The sequence below is a fragment of the Parus major genome, chromosome Z, assembly GCF_001522545.3.
Source record: "Parus major isolate Abel chromosome Z, Parus_major1.1, whole genome shotgun sequence".
NCBI classification, from domain to species: Eukaryota; Metazoa; Chordata; class Aves; order Passeriformes; family Paridae; genus Parus; species Parus major.
Genome location: NC_031799.1, coordinates 13,804,319 through 13,823,796, shown reverse-complemented (window position 1 = coordinate 13,823,796; position 19,478 = coordinate 13,804,319). Strand labels below are relative to the sequence as shown.

At 35.5% G+C, this 19,478-nt stretch overlaps 1 protein-coding gene across 1 annotated transcript in view; it reads left to right on the top strand.

Annotated features, from left to right (window-relative positions):
• Positions 1-18,538, top strand: part of FGF10 (fibroblast growth factor 10) — a 59,597-nt gene extending 41,059 nt beyond the window's left edge. The window contains exons 2-3 of the mRNA XM_015652093.2: positions 11,519-11,622; positions 15,380-18,538. Coding sequence (XP_015507579.1) covers positions 11,519-11,622; positions 15,380-15,577 — 302 coding nt within the window. The 3' untranslated portion in view covers positions 15,578-18,538. The remainder of the gene's footprint in view (positions 1-11,518; positions 11,623-15,379) is intronic.
• Positions 18,539-19,478: the final 940 nt, after the last annotated feature.

The window sequence follows — 19,478 nt, the reverse complement described above, 5'->3', positions numbered from 1 at the left end:
GTCTCTTGCATGGAATATTCCTTTTTCTTCTCAGAAATTTTAAAGTATTTGAAAGTTACTGTTACTATTTTTCCTCCCAATTCTCCTCTTCCTAAGATAAACAGGATAACTTTATTTAACTTTCAATTACCAATCTTGTTTTTCTATGCCTATCACTATGCTAGTTGCCCTTCTTAGATATGCCCTTAGAAATGAGCATGAAATCAGATGAATCCTTCTAAATGCTGCATTATATGGAAAGAATTTCTTTTGCATTTCCATCATCTTTAGATATGCTACAAAGCTATTTGTTTTCAAAGTTACTCCATCAAGGCCACATGGTACATCAGTAGCCACTCAGAAACTTTTCTGCAAAATAGTTATCTTATTTTTCTTCATCCTGTATTTGTGTTTCCTCAGCACTTCATTCCATTTTTGCAGTGAATAATTGCCAATGATTGTCTAAATACAGTTTTCTAGCCTGTTTTTCATCCTACTTAAAATAAATTTCTACTGAACTAGGGTATTTATGATAATGTAATCTGGTTTTGTCAAAAGCCTAACTTCATAGCCCTTTTCATGACGTGACCTGTTACGCTGTTGTAAAATCAAATTAGATTTAATGGAATTTTCTCTTGACAGGTCTTTGCTGGCTGCTTCTCTGCTTTTTTTCATATCTCTGTATAGGGGGATGTATATGTAAGAATTAAAGGGTGACTCCACTGCTTCAGGCTAAAGGTCACTCTGGTTTCCTGTCTCTGACAGTAGCAGCAGAAGAAGCCCCAAGAGGCAAAGAACAAGCATACAGTGCTAACTGTCTGCTATACTTCCCTAGTGTGCATCAGTGTGCAACTCAGAGACTAATGATGGTATTGATTTACTTGTCTTAGGAACATATTTGCAGAATTAATTACTCTGACTGCTTCTTCAGCTTAGGTTAACTGACATCCTAACAATGACTGCTGTAACCTAACAAGTGTGGAAAAATAATTTGTTTTGTTTTAAACATTAAATTGTGGACAGTAATTTTATTTAAGATTCAGTGCACAGTAGCTCCTTTTTCATTTTCTCAAAGTTACCTGCAGTTTTACAGATTTTCACTACTGAAGAAATTTCTGTTGCACCCTGTAAACCCCAGTGGTTTAGTTATTTCTCAAGTATTAGTTAATCCTTACTTTGGATCATGTATGTTGCTCTTTCTTTCTCAAGTGTTAGTTAATCCTTACTTTGGATCATGTATGTTGCTCTTTCCTGTAGCTTTTCCAGTTCTGTTCTATCTTTTAGGAGACAAGAGACAAGGGTAGCATTTGCATTCAAACTGCAAACACGATTGGATTTAAACTTTGTGGCTGTATTTTTCATTTCCTAAAAATTCCCTACTCTTTCCAGTAAATTCCTAATTTTTTTAGTAGTTATTATAGACCAAGAGATAGCAACTGGACCATAAGCCATTCTGTAACACATTCTATGTTTATAAACCTAACATTATTTTTCTTGTGTCCATCTATTTTTACAACATTCACCTACACTGAATTTTTTTCTCATATTTTATTGCCTTATCAGCTTGGGTTCTGAGAGTCTTTTGCAATTATTTCCAATTCCTTCAGATTTAGTACCTTGAATAATTTAGTATAATCAGCAGGGGTTTTTGTGTCATTGCTGTAAATCATTAATGAATACACTGTGGGCAGAAAATACTAGTACTTTGTTAATAACTTTCCTGAGAAAAATTACTACTTTTTTCCTCTATTTTCAACTCAAAACTTGTTTATTTATTGTCTTCTATACATCAGCTATACAATGTGTAGAAAAGTAGAAAAATTGATGGAATCTGGAATAAAATTACTGAGCTGGTCAGGCACAAGCAATTGTAGATAGTTTTCCATTTAATGTCTGTGCAGTCTGTACAAGGAGTATGCTCACCACTGATCTGACATTCTCAGGTGTTTCTGCATTCATATGCAAAATCCCATCATATGGCAGTTCTGTTCTTCGGCTTCTCATCTCCAAAGCTGTCTGCAGGTCCACACTCTCAAGAACATATTTCCCAAGATGAGTGCTGGATCCAGCATTCCTGTTTTACACTGCACACGTTAGTTCACACTTAGCTTTATTTGCCATGAACTATTCTCTATTAGGATCAACTTCCACAAAATTTTTGATATAATTCACTGCAGGGACCATATAAGCGAGACCAAGCCAGTCTTAGTTCCTTTGGTTTTTATCAGTTTGATGCCAGCAGCAGCAAAGCAGTGCCTACATGGCCTTGCCATCAGACTACACAAGGAGCAAACTGGTGGGCTGCCACGCAGTCTTCACAATATATCAGACACTCAGAACAGAAAATCCACAGGTGTGTCTGACATACCGGTAAAGACTCTAGAGGTAATATTCTGAGCCCTCTCAGGGACACACCAGACCCACCCTAGAAGGTGTGAATTTGATTGTCAGACAGTTTTCATCAAATGGCCTAAGGACAGGTCCCCTATGCAGTGTTAGAGAGTGGTGTAAGCGAAACTATCTCTGAACCTGACACAGAAATATGTAGAAAAGATGGGACATTTTTTGCCTGCCCTCCACACGTTTCCTGACACAGATTCTGCTGGTCTGACAGCACAAATCACACTTACTGTCAGTTGAGTGGTTGATTTGGGTTGGTTGGCTGAGCATGATTTGTGCTGTTAAATTCCAGAATGTTGAACAGAAAAACTGGACATAAGGTATGTGTAAAACTATGTGGGCTGTCTTTTAAGTGTCCTAAGCATAGTTTTGTGAGCATTTGTGCTCACACTTACACAGTTCAAGGAAAAGGAGCCCCAAAAGATTTCAGCAATCCAGGCTAGGGAACAATAGTTTTTACAAAAGGGAAAGACATGAGTAGCAAGCACGTGCAATTAGGTCACATAATCCTGTGTGCAAAACATGCATGTTAGCTGCTATCTGAGGATGTCAGCAGGGAAGATTGAAACAATATAGAAGGAGACTTGAAGATAATGAAAGCAGAAGGGTGTGAAGTGATTGTGCTCTTCAGATCAGCCTTTTAAGTTTCTGTGCAAGATTGACGATTTTGTAATCCTGCTTTTTTATGAGGTGTTGAATGAATGCCTAAGAAGACAGCACTTATCAGTGCTCATCAAAGTTTAAAAAGAACTGTTTGTACTAGCAGTCTGAAGATACCAGGTCTAACCAGGTTAGAGACAGTCAAGTATTAAAGATGAAAACACTGTGAAAGACATATATCAGGTGCTTGCACTATAGCAGACCATAGTTTACATATGTGTGCTAGAGTACAGACCTTGTTACATGCTTTTTCTGCATACCTTTGATGAAGAAGGAAATGCACAGTATAGGTAAGACGAAGTATAAATCCAGCATTAAATGTTGAGAAGTGGGTTACATAGCATTGTAACAAGAATAATACAGTTATTAAATGTTGTCTTTTTAACTGCTTTTCATTTAAGCTGAATTAAGTATACAAAATTTTTTATGTCAGAGAAAACAAAGCGATTAATGGATTAAACCATTAAACCATTAAATTGGTGATCAGAGGTCACCAAGTTCTTTTCAGCTGCTAAATTTTGGCCTTTATATCTTCTCATATAGCAACAACATGCAATTAATTTCTGTTTCTTTACTCCAAGACTGTTGAACAACAATTTTTATAACAATTGCGTCTTTCAATAAATATTTTGTTTAAAAAAGTTTAGACAGTAGTTTGTTTGCATGGTACCAACCAGGTTATGAGCTACTCAAAATCACCCATCAAATCATATACAGCATTGTCCCAAACGATACAAATATCAGTATTAAGGTCAGAAGCCTGCCTTTCATTTGATCATATCCAGGCTGGCCAAGAAAAAAGTTCTGGAGAAAAAAAGCTAGAAGGGACAAGAAACAGATGTGAATTTTAAGGAATTTTTAGATACACTGAAATACTCTTTGCATTGATTTTCTTTATACTGATTACCCATACCATACAGTTACCATAATCTACACTTCTCAGATGTTCATTCTGTTCCCTGAGCTCCTATAAAGCTTTCTTGCAAAAGTGATTGTTATGATCAAGTAACATTAGGAATATTTGTGGCATTACAGAAGAAAACTGCTGAAAGTGTTGATGAGTAACTACCACCAAATATAATTATGTGAAAAAGAATGATCATTATAGCTGTCCAGGGGTAATCTTTCACTATAAACATGTGGATCCCATATTTTAAAATACCATGGATTCCTTCTTCCTGTGTGAGGCAAAGACAGACATAAACCATTAGAACCAACAACTAATTGATGTTGTGGATTAGTGTGTTTGGCAACTTTCTGATTTCAGGGAATACACTAAAACATCCTTGTTTTCCCAGAGAAACATAGCAGTAGTAGAATACTGCTAGAAACTGCTTTCAGTTCTGGTATTTTAAAGAGGAGCCTGTTGTAGTTTATGATTTTTTTATTTTTTTTTTTTTTCTGTTTTACCTCATTACAAAGACATTATGCTCATAGAGGTTCAGGAGAAGATCCTACCTGCCACAGGCAGTGCAATGCACACTGCCAAGCTTTGTGATAGCTATGCAGCTTATGCTTCTGTCTCCTACCTTCCACAATAAGATAAGTTTTTGAGATAAAATAATAGACGATATTTTTCCAGTCCTGTTTTCTTGCACAAAGAGGAGTCAAGTTCCATCATAAGAGCAAATGAGGTCCGAAATGAAACAAAACAGATGAAAGAGAGCTGTTGTCTCACTTAGCTGTTGTCCTAGCAGCCTTAGCTAGAATAACAGCCACAGTATGTGTCTCAGCAGCAGACAACAAACTTGTGATTTGGATAAAGATTGTTGGTAGACAAATTGCAGCACACTGGGTTTCCTGTCCCAAGACGTCTCTACAATGTCTCATAAGGGTTTTTTTCATCTATTTGTACATACCCTGACTGCTTTAGCACCCTGGCTCACTTCCATCTGCTCATACTTGTCTGTGTCTAAATACTGCTTGGCTCCATGAAATGATCTTTTGCACCCCATTTGCAAATATAGGTATGGTATCTGCTGGCTAATTTCTACCCATTAGTTCTTTTTGCATACATTCCATGCAGCTAGAAGCTCCTCCCTTCCCCAGGAGGGAAAGGACAGATTGCAGGTGATGTGCGGACACTTCTGTCACTCACCATGCATTTGGACTTTTTCTTCTGCAGTGCAACTGTCTGTTATCCCTGCCTAGTCTGTTAGGATGGACATTAAACGGAAGAGCTTTAGCTCTATCCAGTTTCTTCCAGTTAAAGTTACTCACTTTGAATCTTACACAAGTGGTAAAACGCAGGAAGTGAATACAGTAATCATGAATTTGAAAGATAACTTGGGATTTCACTCAGGTTAAAATAGGCAGATCCACACAGCTCTCAGAAAATGTACTGAGCTGTACTACTCACTTTTAAGCTTTCCATTCTCCTGCATGTTTCTGTGGAGACATGGAAATTTAAGATTTGGCAGAAATCCTGAGTGCCTGGTCCTGTCTACAAAATGGAAACATACACAGACTGCCAAGTTTCGATTAGGATTTGGATTAGGATCCAAGTTTCCTTATAAACACATGAAGTAGTCATTCTGCTCAAGTCAGTACCCATCAGGCCTTAGTTAGAACATTGGTCCAGTCTTGGGCACCTCGGTTCAAAAAAATTAGCCAACTGGAAAGAGACCAAAAAGAGAGCACTGGAAGGTCTAGAAAATATATATGACTAAAACTGACTGAAAAAACTTGGATTGTTTAGTCCTTAGGGTTTTAGGTTGATTTGTTTTCTATTGAGAGTTTTTTCCAAGCCAGATCATTCCAATGATTTTGTTTATAGTGCTGCTCCACAAACAGTTACATTTGAAGGGTTGGTGAACTTCAGCACAGAGGCAGGAAAAAGAAGCTGGAGGAAGGGAGGGCTGAAACTCCTCAAGCCATCTTTGTCAAGAGATCTAATCAGATAACTACAACCCTGCATCTAATCATATGTACTATACTGTGATGGTGGTGGTGTTTTGTTTTCCATTTTTACTCTTGGCATATGAATCACTACTCTTCTTTGGTTAGTATGAGTCGTCACTTACAGCTTCTCTGTCCCAAAACCAGATCTGATAATGTATTCATACACTGTCTGTGTCTAATCTAAAAGTTACAAAATCTTGCAGTGATGGGGTCAAGCAGGCTGGATGCTCAGACATCAAAATTTTCCATCAATAGTCATGCAGCTGTTTATGTATCTTCCCATCTTGGCTCAAAACATAGAGCTCAAGAAATCTGAGTTCTGATTAACAGAACCAGGTACAGTTGGCTCTATGTGTAGCTACCCCATCTCAACAGCATGAATTAAATCCACCTGAGGGAAGAAAACATGTTTATATTCCCTAGCACTTTGGCTAAATCTGATTACATGCTTGTGTGTTAGTGATGAAAGTGACAGACAGGGTGTCCTTGAGAGGACATCTGAACTCATCATAACTGACAGAACAGATGTGTCCTCAGAGTCACTTCCAGCATTTCTTTTGCTTCAGTTTAAAACACCTAGCTTTGGAAACTTAGTAGGGGGAGTAGTGTTATTTAGAACTGTCCTTTGAAGTTGCCTGTCTTCACTGACCAGAGGGAAAATGTAGGCTAACTGATCCTGAATTAATTGTTTCTGTTACATGTCAAGAGGTATACTAGCTAAATTGATTCCTGCCAATTTTGTAGCTAAACCTAAACTCCTCCTTTGCTAACCAACAGCTCTCACTATTGATCACTAGGAGGTTCTCTCATCCCAGGTGACACCCTTCAATTTGTTTGGTCTACAGAGAACAATCAATGGAGACATCTGTGCTCTGCTCCAAAGTTAAAGCCATGAAAGCAGTAGAAAAGGAAGTTGGAGCAGACTGTGTGGATCTGAGAATAGGCTTTAATAATTAGTCTTTTATCTGATTTTTATGCACTGTGAAGATGTCACTTCTTATACTGGTACTATGCTGATATAGGAAGGTAGAGGTTTTGTTACAATAACTTTTCAGAAGTTTGAATACATATCTCAGGCTTGTCCAAATGTATTAGGTATGGGCACTGGACAGAAAAATTAATGGGGCAATAATATTTTGGCTATAGTTGATCTAAATATGACACATTAGCAGATTGTTTTGTGATCTTTCAGTCTATTAACTTCTGATTTTGAGTAGGGACAATGGTAGTCTCAAAAATATCAAGTGTTAATATAAAACAAAGAACTGGTTTAACCATAAATAAACTTTTTTTTAAGTCTAAGCTTACGTTATGGTTTAGGTTGGTTATTATTTGAGATTTCTGACCATAGCAGCAGCACTGTGGGTTGTGTGATTTGTATCTTAAGCTCCCTTTCAAAGTCAAGCACAAAGTCTGTAAGATTGCCTTTCAGTGGAACTACTTTGGTTAATTGAAAAAGTTTTCAAAGGCAAGACTTGGTTCCCATCTTCAGTTTCCTATGTTTTCTTTTATCTATTAATCCGTCATCTTCCTTTTTTGTTATCACTAAATACAGGTAAATATAGAAATACCAGTATAACTTGTCATTTGGGGATATTTTCAACTGGCTTTGTACAGGTGTAATTGATGAAACAGAGTGGAAACAGAGGCAGTGACCACATATACCTTTGCACTTCACTATTCCACAACTACATCCAACAAATCTATTTGCTTCAAACCACATTTTTTCAAGACAGCTACTAAGAACATCTTTTTTAACCACAATGTCTTCAACATTACACCTGAACACCAGCTTGTTTTGGCTCAAGCCAGCTTCACAGAAATTCCCTGTAGGGCACTAAAGCTGTGAAAAGTCAGTTTAGTCTCAGCTGCAGTAGCACAAAGCCCTGTCTTCTCCAGTTACCAACCAAGAGCTGCAGCTTCCTTCATGGGCCCTTCTTGTCACTATTTGGGAAACCAAAAGATTTCACATGCTCTCAGTCACCATCACATTCTCTCCAGCTGAACTCACTCTTCATCTACAATATTTTTGCAAATGGAAGAAAACTCAGAAGGCAGGATTCTTTGTAGATTGCTACATATCTGAGACAATATCTGAAAGGTGTAGGGAGATGCATGGTGGTTCTGTTCTCCTGCATGGAGAGAGCTGCTACTAGTATTGGAGATGTTTTAAATGTATTTATAAGAACTCCTTGCACAAATGACGCAAATACAGAGAAATGACCACTGCCTCACACTGCAAAGAAACTGAACTGGGTCCCAGAATCAAGGGTTTCTTGTTGCAGACTGCATCCCCTGTGCTTCTGCCTTGACAATAGATCTGATTTTCTGTCAAATTATCTTTCCTGAGAATTGCTTGACATAATTTCATCCAGTTTCTAGGATATTTTGTAACTTTTTTTCTTCATATAATTAGCATTTTTATAAAACATAGGACATTTCCAATTAACATAGCTAACCAAGGAAGCACAATTTTCACTTGTAGTTTTTAGAGACCCTCTGTGTAAAGGGTAAGAAGACAAACAGGTTTCTGTTGCAATACGTATAATAATCACTTTTATAAACTATAAAAATAGAGTTTATTTAAGGTAAATACATTTGTGTTCTATTGGGAATATGGTTAAAGCCTTTGGGACCTGTTAAGAGAGCACATGCATAGCTACAGGGCACATCTCAAGTTGATATTTGAAATCTTTCTAATTATAATGAATTGGAAATGGTTTGGGTATTGAAAGCTATGCTTTTTCAGTGGATGTGGTCAATGGGGATTAGTTGTAATTGTTGGGTTTTACAGAGCTATGGCTGTAAAATAATAGTGTGCTATCTGGTTTAAAACCATAATAGAGGCCAGAGCATTTTGATTTTTTCTAAATTAATTTATTTTCATTTCCAGGTTCCTAAGTAGCATGAAAGCAGAATAAATAGCTCCTAAGACTTTTACCCCAATAAAATTAATTTTTTGCACTGCTTATAATCAAGAATAATTATAAATCCATGGAAATTATTTACCTTACACATCTTCTTGGAGCTATGTCTTAAGGCATCAAAATGCATAAGCCCAAGCAATGGTATAAAATCAGATACAAGAAGCATGCAAGGAAGTATATTGAAATGCCTTTTTTGTTTCAGTCATAAAGAAAAGAAAAAAGAGCTTCAACAAAAAGTTAACATTCTTGGGAATAGACAAAGAAGCTGAAAAAAAATGAAAACACTGTCGTTTTAAGCTTCATACTGTATGTCTCAATTTCCTTTTTCAATATATTCCTGCTGAATTTAATAATTCTTCAAGAATAATCAAATGCATATTTTCACCCTTACATCAAATGCATTTTACTTATTTTATTCAAATTAATTATTTCAAAGTTCTAGAAAGTTCTTAGGCCTTCTTGCAGATTCATGTCAGATGAGTAGATGCTGTCCCGCTGATCTTTGAAGTTTGTCTACATCACTTAAAACAATGAAAGATTCCTCTTACCTTCAAATTATTTCCATCAAATTTGGGGTTCTTCTTCTGGGAAAATATGTAAATAGCAGCAAATAATTTGCAACCTAGACAAAATCTAGATTGTAACTGTGCTTGCAATTAGCAGGTAGCTCTTGGGGGACTAGAGAGAGTAGCAAAGTATCAAATTAGGTTCCTATTACCAAGAGTTAACAGATAAAAATTAAATTCATTTGAAAGAAAAACATCCATTAAAATTTCCATTTTTCCCAAAAGAAATTCTGTAGAGGATAGAATATGCAAAACTGTCAACAAAATTTACATATTTTTCAATTTTCAAGTACACAGAATGTACACAGTGAGAACATATCCAGGATCATTAGTGATCATATTGTCAACCTAGTAATAATTTGGAACAATTCTGCTATATATAGCTAAAACCAAATAGCTTCATCAATAATATATATATTATATTATAGCTATAATCAAGCTAGTTGTTGTGGATATAATGTAAATGTAGTAACATTTCTCTTTATTGACCTCCATACAGCTGCTCCACTAGGAATATAATAGAGTGTGAAATTGCAGACAAACTATACCAGAAAAACCAGACTATATTTTCATTGATTATAGGAATACGTGTATTGCTTTTATTTAAGCATTTTACTGAAAAGCAGGGGTGTCCATCATTCTAGTGCAAGACACTTAAAATGGGTCAATTCTGTACAAGTTTCTTATTTAGGCACTGTTGTCTTTCAGCTCTTAGTGAAATAGTTAATTGAAATAGCCTAATATGATGTTATTGTTGCAATTGTTTATGGCTAAATCTAAATCCGTTTAATCCCTTTCAACATATAAATTTATAATGGCACATGTTATGCCAGTATTTCTCTTGCTTATTTGTTTGTGTTATGGTTTGTTTTTTTGTCTTGTTACTGGTGTTAGAAATGGATCCAGACGCAGTTCAGAATACAATTCTGTAGAAAGAATTAGCTAAATTCTTCTCATCACTTTTTGGCATAGAAAATACAAAAAAAAAAAAGTGTCATTCATGGTGTAGTAGCAGTGGTTGCATCACATTCTTGCCCTCTAATAGTTTGCCATCCACAAGTTAGTTCACTTTACTCTGATTTTGAGCACAATTACTTTAGCACATGTCCCATGGGAGAGCTGCTCAGTCCTCTGTAACAATGCTTTCTCAGAAGATCAAGAAAGCAACTTTGGCTTTTCTTTGGTGTGAAAATGAGCAACATTTTAAGAATAATACAGATTAGAGCCCTGCAAATATGGACTCCCTGATCTGCCTCTATCAATGGCGTGGCCCTGTTGTATGTAAACTATCACAACCTAATCAAGGAGGACAGTTTTGCCCCTCCTGTAATTTCTCTGTTGGTGCACCCTTAGTGAACCACATTTAGTCAGGCTATTGATCCAACTATTGCTACATAAATGTCAGGAGGAGAAATGTTGGAGCCAGCCATGCAACCTCCTACTCCCATATCAGTATGCTTCTGGGCAGAAAACAGGGATGAAAAGGTGTTATCTCCCATTACAGGTCCCTTGAGCCATCCAGTGTCCCAGAAAGAGTCTGTTTGGAAGGGAGAGTCAGAAATCATATTTATCACAAACAGAGCAAAATGTTTCTGATATCTGGAAGACAAAGATAGTGTGGCCATTAGTGTTGGTCTTTCCCACATTGTCAACACACTTGCTAAGAGTGAATTTATCAGCTCAGTGCAACCAAGAGATTTAGTTTATCTAAATGTTCTACAAGGAATAAATTATTTACCAAGGGTTTTAAAGATTGGGGAAAATGCAATATTCTATTGACATATGCTATATATTTAATTTGATGCTGTGGTTTCAATGTCTTTTCCGATAAATTTTCATAAAATCTATGCTAAGAAGAATGGTGTTGTTTCAGTATCTATGGGGTTTAAAATGCAGGGTTAGGATACATGTTAATTGACAAAACGTTTTTTTGGATTCTTGCAGTGGTTTAAAGAATGCTTCTGTTAAATCTTTTTGTCAGTTGGCCATAAATATTACAAGTTTAGTATTTTTCAGGTTTATTGTCTTTTCTACAGTGATAAAATCCTGTAAAAGTGTTTAAACACCTCAATTTTTATTTTTTAGGCATATTGGAGATAACATCTGTAGAAATTGGAGTTGTGGCGGTTAAGTCTATTAAGAGCAACTACTATTTAGCCATGAACAAAAAAGGAAAAGTCTACGGCTCTGTAAGTACCTTTTTTACATTCCAAATGGATTTCAGGAGTCAGCACAGTTCCCTTTCTTGCCTATTGAAAACACTGCTTGTCTCTGTATTGCTACTAATTAGAACTGAAATGAGCTGTTCATCAGAATTTCATCCTCTGATAAACCAGGATCACCCCTCTCCAGAAGCTTCCTGTTGTTTCCTAAGCTCATGTCATACCAACATAGCTGCTGGGATTTATCATGCCTACTGCCTCAGTCTCACTGCTTACTAAGGAGTGCTCACTAGAACAGGTCTCACAAAATGTAATCTTTAGGGCTTGTTTTCCCTGGTTTTTCAACAGTGCAATCACACTTAGCAGCAATTTGAGGCTGGGGGAGAGAGGGATAAAGTGTGCCTGAAATCATGGAAACTTGAGCTTACTCGGAGTAAACACACCGAATCATTAAATTAAAACTTTGAAGAAGATTCCTATGGTAGCAGACTTTAAATTGACTACATTTATTAATGAAAAAGATTATGGACACTACAGAGAGACATGAACTTAAATATCAGCAGATAAGTTTTGTCTGAGCAGAATTCAGGTAACACTTGGAAGTTGTCCACATATACTTAATTTGTATTAATTAATTTCTGTAAATTTGGGGGTACTGGGACTTTCAGGGGAAAAAAATCCAAACAACAAAATAATGAACCAAACAAAAACAGACCAACCCAAGAAAACTCAGAAACTATCCAAATATTTTTAATAGAAGGCAATATGATCTGTAAATTTAACTAAACTCAAATACTCCATAACATCCATGTATAACCATACATCCCCATGACGACACAAGCACCAGATTATTCTGGTATTACATCTGGTTTGGTTTGCAATTTTGCAATGTTGTTCCAGTTCCTGGAAAGGTTATGAGCAAAATTGCAGGTTGCTTAATGTTCAGATCATCCATATGGTTTATAAAAATGGGGTCACATATAGGGACTGAGTTTATCATTGAGCAATGCAGCCAAGCCTCCTATTTCTGCTGAGAACAGTGAAGTAATGACAATCTCAAGTGAGACTCAAAGAGCCTCTAGTCATTTGTCCCTCTGTTTTAAGGAAACAGAGTGTATTTTGTTCATACAAGCTATATAATCTGTCCTCCCTCACCTCCACTGTGGTTAGTTACTTACGGTTCAACAACAGACTTCTGACTTTCTAAATGCTGTGAGAGTGTCAAAGAATCACATTAAGGAAAGACCAGAACAAAGAAATTTTTCTTGTATTCCTGTAAATGTAGATTTAATTTTTAGATTTCTACTGTTCAGAAATACAGGATGATCAGTGCTTATTGAGAGAGAAAACCGTGTACTGAGTTATTCAGTACAGTCATTGATCATGGGTTTGCTTCAGTGAAGCATAGGTGAAGGTTTTAGCATCAGTCATCTTCAATTCAGACTTCTAGTTGCACACTTCAGTAATATGTGATGGGCCGTCCCAAAGCCCAAGACAGGCTTTCTTACCACAGTTGTTAGCCTTCCCTGGTGTGGTGTGAGTCTATTTAGAGTCTATTCCAACACTATATATGTACAAAAGACATTGAGACAGCTTTCATGTACCATAGATGGAAATTGCTGCCATAAGATTCAGTAATTCATAGTGTATTAGAAATAGCGTTGACAGGAAGATACGAATGTGGGAAGCCTTTTTTTTTAATTCCAGCTGAGATAATTTTTCAATATTCACATCATAAAATCACAGTATAATGATTTATCAAAACCTATTCCATAATACTTTAGCTATTTCAAGAATGCTTCTGTCATTATTTTTGCCATAATCCCGGGATTTGCAGTTAGCTTCGTATTACTACAGCGTGGCAGCTTGTAGATGGATATGAATACCAGAACCAATAAAAATTGTAAAAACACCCTTGAGCACATGTACAATAGACATTGGTGCAGGCTTATGCTGAAATTTATTTGAAATGAGCAAAGCAGTCTTGTGTAGCATTCAGACCCCTGCCAGTAAGACTTTTTAAGCACATCACAACATCACCTTTTCTCTGTTATCTACAAATAGAAGTAAAAGTTGGATTTCAGTACAATTCTGCATCTAGGAAAATAAGCAAAGCTCCTTCTGTGTTAATCAAATAGTTTTCCATTTGACTGATTTCGGTAAAATGAGGGGGAAAGAAGACTCACTATTGGGTTTCTTTAACAAAATGAGCTTCTTTAAGCTTTTTTGACAAATTGGCAGATAAAAGTTACTGTGGTTTAGAACTGTGATTGATGAGCATCTGCCTTTTTAATACCTTGACACCAGAGGTGACATATTATACAAAATAACTGTTAAATTATCTATATGGTATCTTTGTGAGTATAGGCAATGTCTATAGTGGTCTTGTATTGTCTTGTCTTGATAGTGTCTTCCCCACTGATCATTGTTCAAATAATTACCAGTCCTAGAGTTAAAGAGTACTTTGGGAGCCAAATAGAATTTGAATGTATGCAATTCCATCAAGCAGGTCTTCCATGGTCATAGAAGCCACTAAGGGATACATAAACTGTACACACAGAATTCTCACTGTATCAAAGTACTTAACATTAACTAGTTTAGAAATTCTAATTTAAATTAATAGGTATGTAAAATATATTTTGACTTGATTTTATTAACATGAACCTTGATTTACTATTCAGACTTATTTCTTGTCCTGTTCATGATCCTATTGAAAATAGTGCATGCAGTTATTATATGAAACCCTGAGATTCTGACCTGTTTCTCCCTGAGCTGTGAAATTACATCTTATTTTCTGAAATGCAGAAACAACAAAATCATGATTTTTCATTTTAAATTAATTATATTTCCAACACCCTGCTTTTAAAAGCCTTCCAAATATAATATAAGTAGTTTGTTCAAATTGGATGGGGTTATATGTAGGAAGTACTTGTTTATGAAAAGATTTATTCTTGGCTTCAGTACAGAAAAGTGTATCAATGTAAAATCATATTTAACAGTATAAGAAAAAAGTAGTGTCCCCTTACATGCTTACACAGGCTTGTATTTTTGATTCCTTCTAACAGCCAGATGACTTGTTCTCCTTTAAAAACAGAAAACCTTAATCCCTGGTCCCATACATAAAATTACTTCCAGCTTTGTTTAGTCAATAAGGTATGGGATCATACATGATTCTTTTTTAGGCTAAGCCTCTTTCCAGGTCATCCAAGTGAATAGGTATCACATCAGTTGTGATAGTAGCATAACAGTGATTTGCACCTATCCCAAAAAAGCCCTTTTTCATTGCCAGTGTGGTCCAAAGATTCTTACTTTAAATAAGAAACAGACCTATAAGAAATAGTATTTGTTTAATGTATGGTATCAATAATCTCATTCAAGATATTTAAGAGTTATATTTGTTAGAACTTAAATGTGATTAATGATTCCATTAATGCTTCCTCATACTTTTGAGTTTATGACTGAGAATTTGATTTAATATTCTTGCCATATTTCAACACAGGGAAGTTTAATTTCAATTCTGAATGAATTATATCATTCAACTGCTATATCTATGTATTGGATAATTATATCTTTTGTTAATTTCACTTTTTGTAGTCTAACTGATGCTGCTTTATATGCTGTGGACATAGTGATACTTTTGTGTAAATACAGTGCAGAATCCTAAAAGAGTCTCACATACAAAAGACTACAGTCTTTGAAAACATTTTTTTTTAAAGTATTTTCTTTCAGTATGTTGAAATATTATGTTTGTTCTGAATTTGTGGGTTTTTTCTTCTTTTAACAGAAGGAGTTTAATAGCGATTGCAAATTGAAGGAAAGAATAGAAGAAAATGGATATAACACATACGCGTCCTTAAATTGGAAGCACAATGGAAGGCAAATGTTTGTGGCCCTGAATGGGAGGGGAACCACAAAGAGAGGACAGAAAACAAGAAGGAAAAACACTTCAGCTCACTTTCTTCCTATGGTAGTCATGTCATAGATGAACAAACTAATTTTTTGATGCGGTTGAACCAAAGGCTGTTATGTCAAGAATATTTGGTAATTCTCTTAAAAGGTAGATGCGGAGAAGTAGCACAGACATCTGCATGTTTGAAATGAGAGCAGGGGAAGCCTTTGAAGGTTTTGTACTTATTGCTGGCACATGAAATACCTTTATTTAGTTCGTTGTCATATCTTATAATCAAAATGAAGCTGGATCAAAGGGGATGGAATTTATTGCCAGTGTGAACTTTTTTTTTTTTTTTTTTTAATCACTGCAACAGACCTTGATGGACATAAGACAATCTGTTGCGTGATCTTCATGGGGAATGCTATTTATGGAATACTAACTCATATCAAAGTCCTTAATTGCTCATTCAAGCCTAATGATTCAATGAACAGTTAGACACACAAGCATTTACTGGAAGCACTTGGGTCATATGCACAAATAATGACATTTCTGGAGAAGCCTTGTGGACGAATGGATAGGATAAGCAAAGTAGTGTATAACTGTTCTAACAAAATGAATAGTATGGTTTGCTTGTATGTCCTAAATTCATTTCTTTTTATTTCTCTCTAAGTTATTTATTTAATAGGATGTTAAATATCTTTTTTATTTGAAATGTTTCTTCATTTGCTTCTTTCTTATTTTCCCTTTTTCTTAGTACTTCACAGAGAGTTTGATAGAGTAAAATGTCAGAACCTCAAAAGTACTCAGAGAATAGGTATTAGACAAGGCTTTAAAGGCAGAATTTAGAGTGTATACTCCATTTTTTTCCTAAACTGTCTTGCACTTAAGCATAAGACCAAACAAGCAGTGCTTGGATTTATGGTATTGGGTGTCTTTATATTGGAGAAATTTTTGTACTTATCAGCACTCAAGAAAAACCTTCAAGAAATACTTTGTTCAAAGGGTCTTTCTGCTATTTTGAAATTGAGAGAAGGGGCCACATCTGTACTTGGGTGTCAATGCATCTGTGTTTATATTCATCTGACTTTGATTTCAGTTTGGAGCTGGGATCTAACACACTGCTATCAGTGTGATATTCTGCAGCACACACTGGGCTGGAACCTGATGTGGTCAGCCCTGTTAAAATCACTGAGACTGCAAGTGTAAAAATAAAACAGTAGTGTGTAATTCCTAAGTGTAATGTTTGGCCACTGAAAGGAAAGCAAGAAGGCAATACAGTCCTGCACACCTTATTCAATTGATACTCTCATTCAACCCATTTGCCTTTGGTACCAACTTGAAGAATCACAGGCATATAGTGGGAGTGATGTCTAACTAAGGGCTGCAAGACAGGAGATCCAAAATCATGCTCATGTGTTTTTCAGAGATTATTACTCACGTGTATATTATATATGAGAGCCAACCAAAAAGCTGTGCTGGTTTCCAGCTTTAGCATGCCTTTCATAACCATCACAGTAACTGAAGGCTCAAAATACATAATATCCAGCACATTTTTATGAAGTGTTATTCATCCCGTGGCTTAACTTGAGCAACTGCAGTATAATAAAGTTGAGCATAATATGAAGTCTGTTCAATTAAAGGTACATAAGGTTTGTTTTATATTTTGCTTTACTCAGTAATTTTAGAGAGCTCTGGATAGCTCACCAGTGTAACCATATTGACATTCATTTTGTTAGAGCAGATAAATAGAAAACAGTACATCAAACAATTTGTACCACTGTCTTCACATTGTATTCCACTAAATAAATAAATAAGCCTTTGCAGTGTCTTTAGTAAGAAACAAAAGTAGTATAATATTATTTTGTTTTAAATACTTTAACTGATAACTATAAGATTATATTGATGCTGCAGTTTATCTTCAATATTTCTCGTTGTGAAAAAGTTGGTTTTATTTTTATTGTTTGGAGACTGTATTTTGGTACAAAGGAGAGCCTTGCTTAATGTGTCTTTTTGAGAATGTTTAACCTCTATAAAGGCTGGTGTTGTTGGAATCTTCTATAACTTATTTAAGTCAATGTTTAACCAGCACTTCAATCTTACTCTGTTATTTAAATACTAGCTGTTTAAAAAAATAAAAAAGCAAAAAAAAAAAGCTTTCCCATAAAATACAAAATGGTCAGATTATATTTCCTGTCCTTAAATAATGTCAGCTGTTTTAAAACTAGGAATTCGTTGAAAGACAATATATTTTTAGTTGATAGCTGATGTTGTATTTCATGGTACTTTATCTCCAGTTTTCTTCTTCACAAATGACATTTTTCTAGAAAGAGAAATAAGAATTTCAGATTTTAAATGTAATTGCAGCTCACAGCGAAACTTAACTACCACGATAAAAGCGAGTTTCTGTTGTTCAAATTTGTAATCAGTAATTAAAACTGACAAGACATAATGGACCACCCGTACTGAACCTTCAGTATGAGTTTGGATGAATGCAGTATTGAATGACGACTTAAAGAACATTTAGGGTACAAATGAAATTCTCTTCTTACAGAATTACCTAGATGACTTGGTCAGGGGAGGATTATGCATAAATATTATCATAGTACTCAAAACACCATGCTGCTCAAACGACAAGATCAGGAAATATCACTTTCCCAAAGTGAGCCAGGAGCCATTTGTGACATGAAGAGTGGTTTCTGAAAATTAACCAAAATAAAAAACCCTTGAAGGAATCAATGATTCCTGTGTGTTTGGTATACTGTAACGCCCACTATAGTGGGAGCAAACTGCAGATATTAGAGTATCCCAGATCCTCAACCATAAGCTCTGTTTTCTGTCACCCTGAGCATAACAGTCTCCTGAGTAAAAGGAAAACAGGGGGAGGGGTTTAGAAAACAAAAGGGATACCAAAATCACTGAGCAACAATGTATAGTATGTTATATTTAAATAAAAATAATAAAATGTGGGGATTAGAGAATAAAAGTATTGTCTTTGTTTGTTTTATTAACCTGAAATTGTACTGCACAATAAAAATAAAAGAGAAAAAGATCTGTTGTATTACCGGCTGTGATTTCATGTATAGTCCCCAAACAAAAACCACTTGAACATTTCTAAGTATTTTTAATATTTTGTATGTGTGAGGCCACTATCTCCACACTAATAACAACCAAATGCTTCAGATTCTTCGTGTATTTGTATCCACCTAGTTTTATACAGTTGAATAAAGCAATGAATTTAGAGCAAGCATGTTTAATGAAAAATTGAAGGGGTTTAGGAAGAAGAGAATGTACTAATATTTTTTAAGTAAACTTTAGATATGGAAAAATAGTTACATTTTGTATAAGACTTTATTCAAGAAATTTCAAGTTATGAAGTCCACCAAAGGTTGGCAAGCTTTAGAAGTAGGAGCTGATGCCTGTCCGGAAACTGGTCGTCTCTATTCAAACAAGCAGTAACTGCTTCAAGGAGTGATCTTGAAACTAATGCATGAAAACAACCCCTCTTTTGAAGCATCAATTGTCATTACTTACTCCCTTAAGGTAGATAGTGGGACCAAATTAATCTTCCTAATTTCCTATTAAATTGGAGAAAGAAAAGTGTAACATGTAACAAACACTTTCTGCTCCAGCTAGTCAATGTGTCAATACTGATGGTATTTTTCAGAAAAAGATCCTTGCATGAAACAATTTCAGTGCAACTTCAAGTAACAGAAGCAAAGTTGTTTCCCATGGCACTGTTAGCAAAAAATAGAATATGAAAAATTAATTTGCTTTCAGTCTATAAATTATGGTTCATAGTTACCCTTACCTCCCAAACTTTTTGAATCTCATGATTAACTATATGGAAGGTTCTTGGAATAAGCTTAGAATTTTCTACCGAAGCATCTCTAACAGTGCAGAACAGTTTCTAACATTGAGTCTCATACTTGATTTACATATTTTCTCTTGTTAATCCCAGACAAAAAAAAGTTATATGTCCTTTGTCTACTGC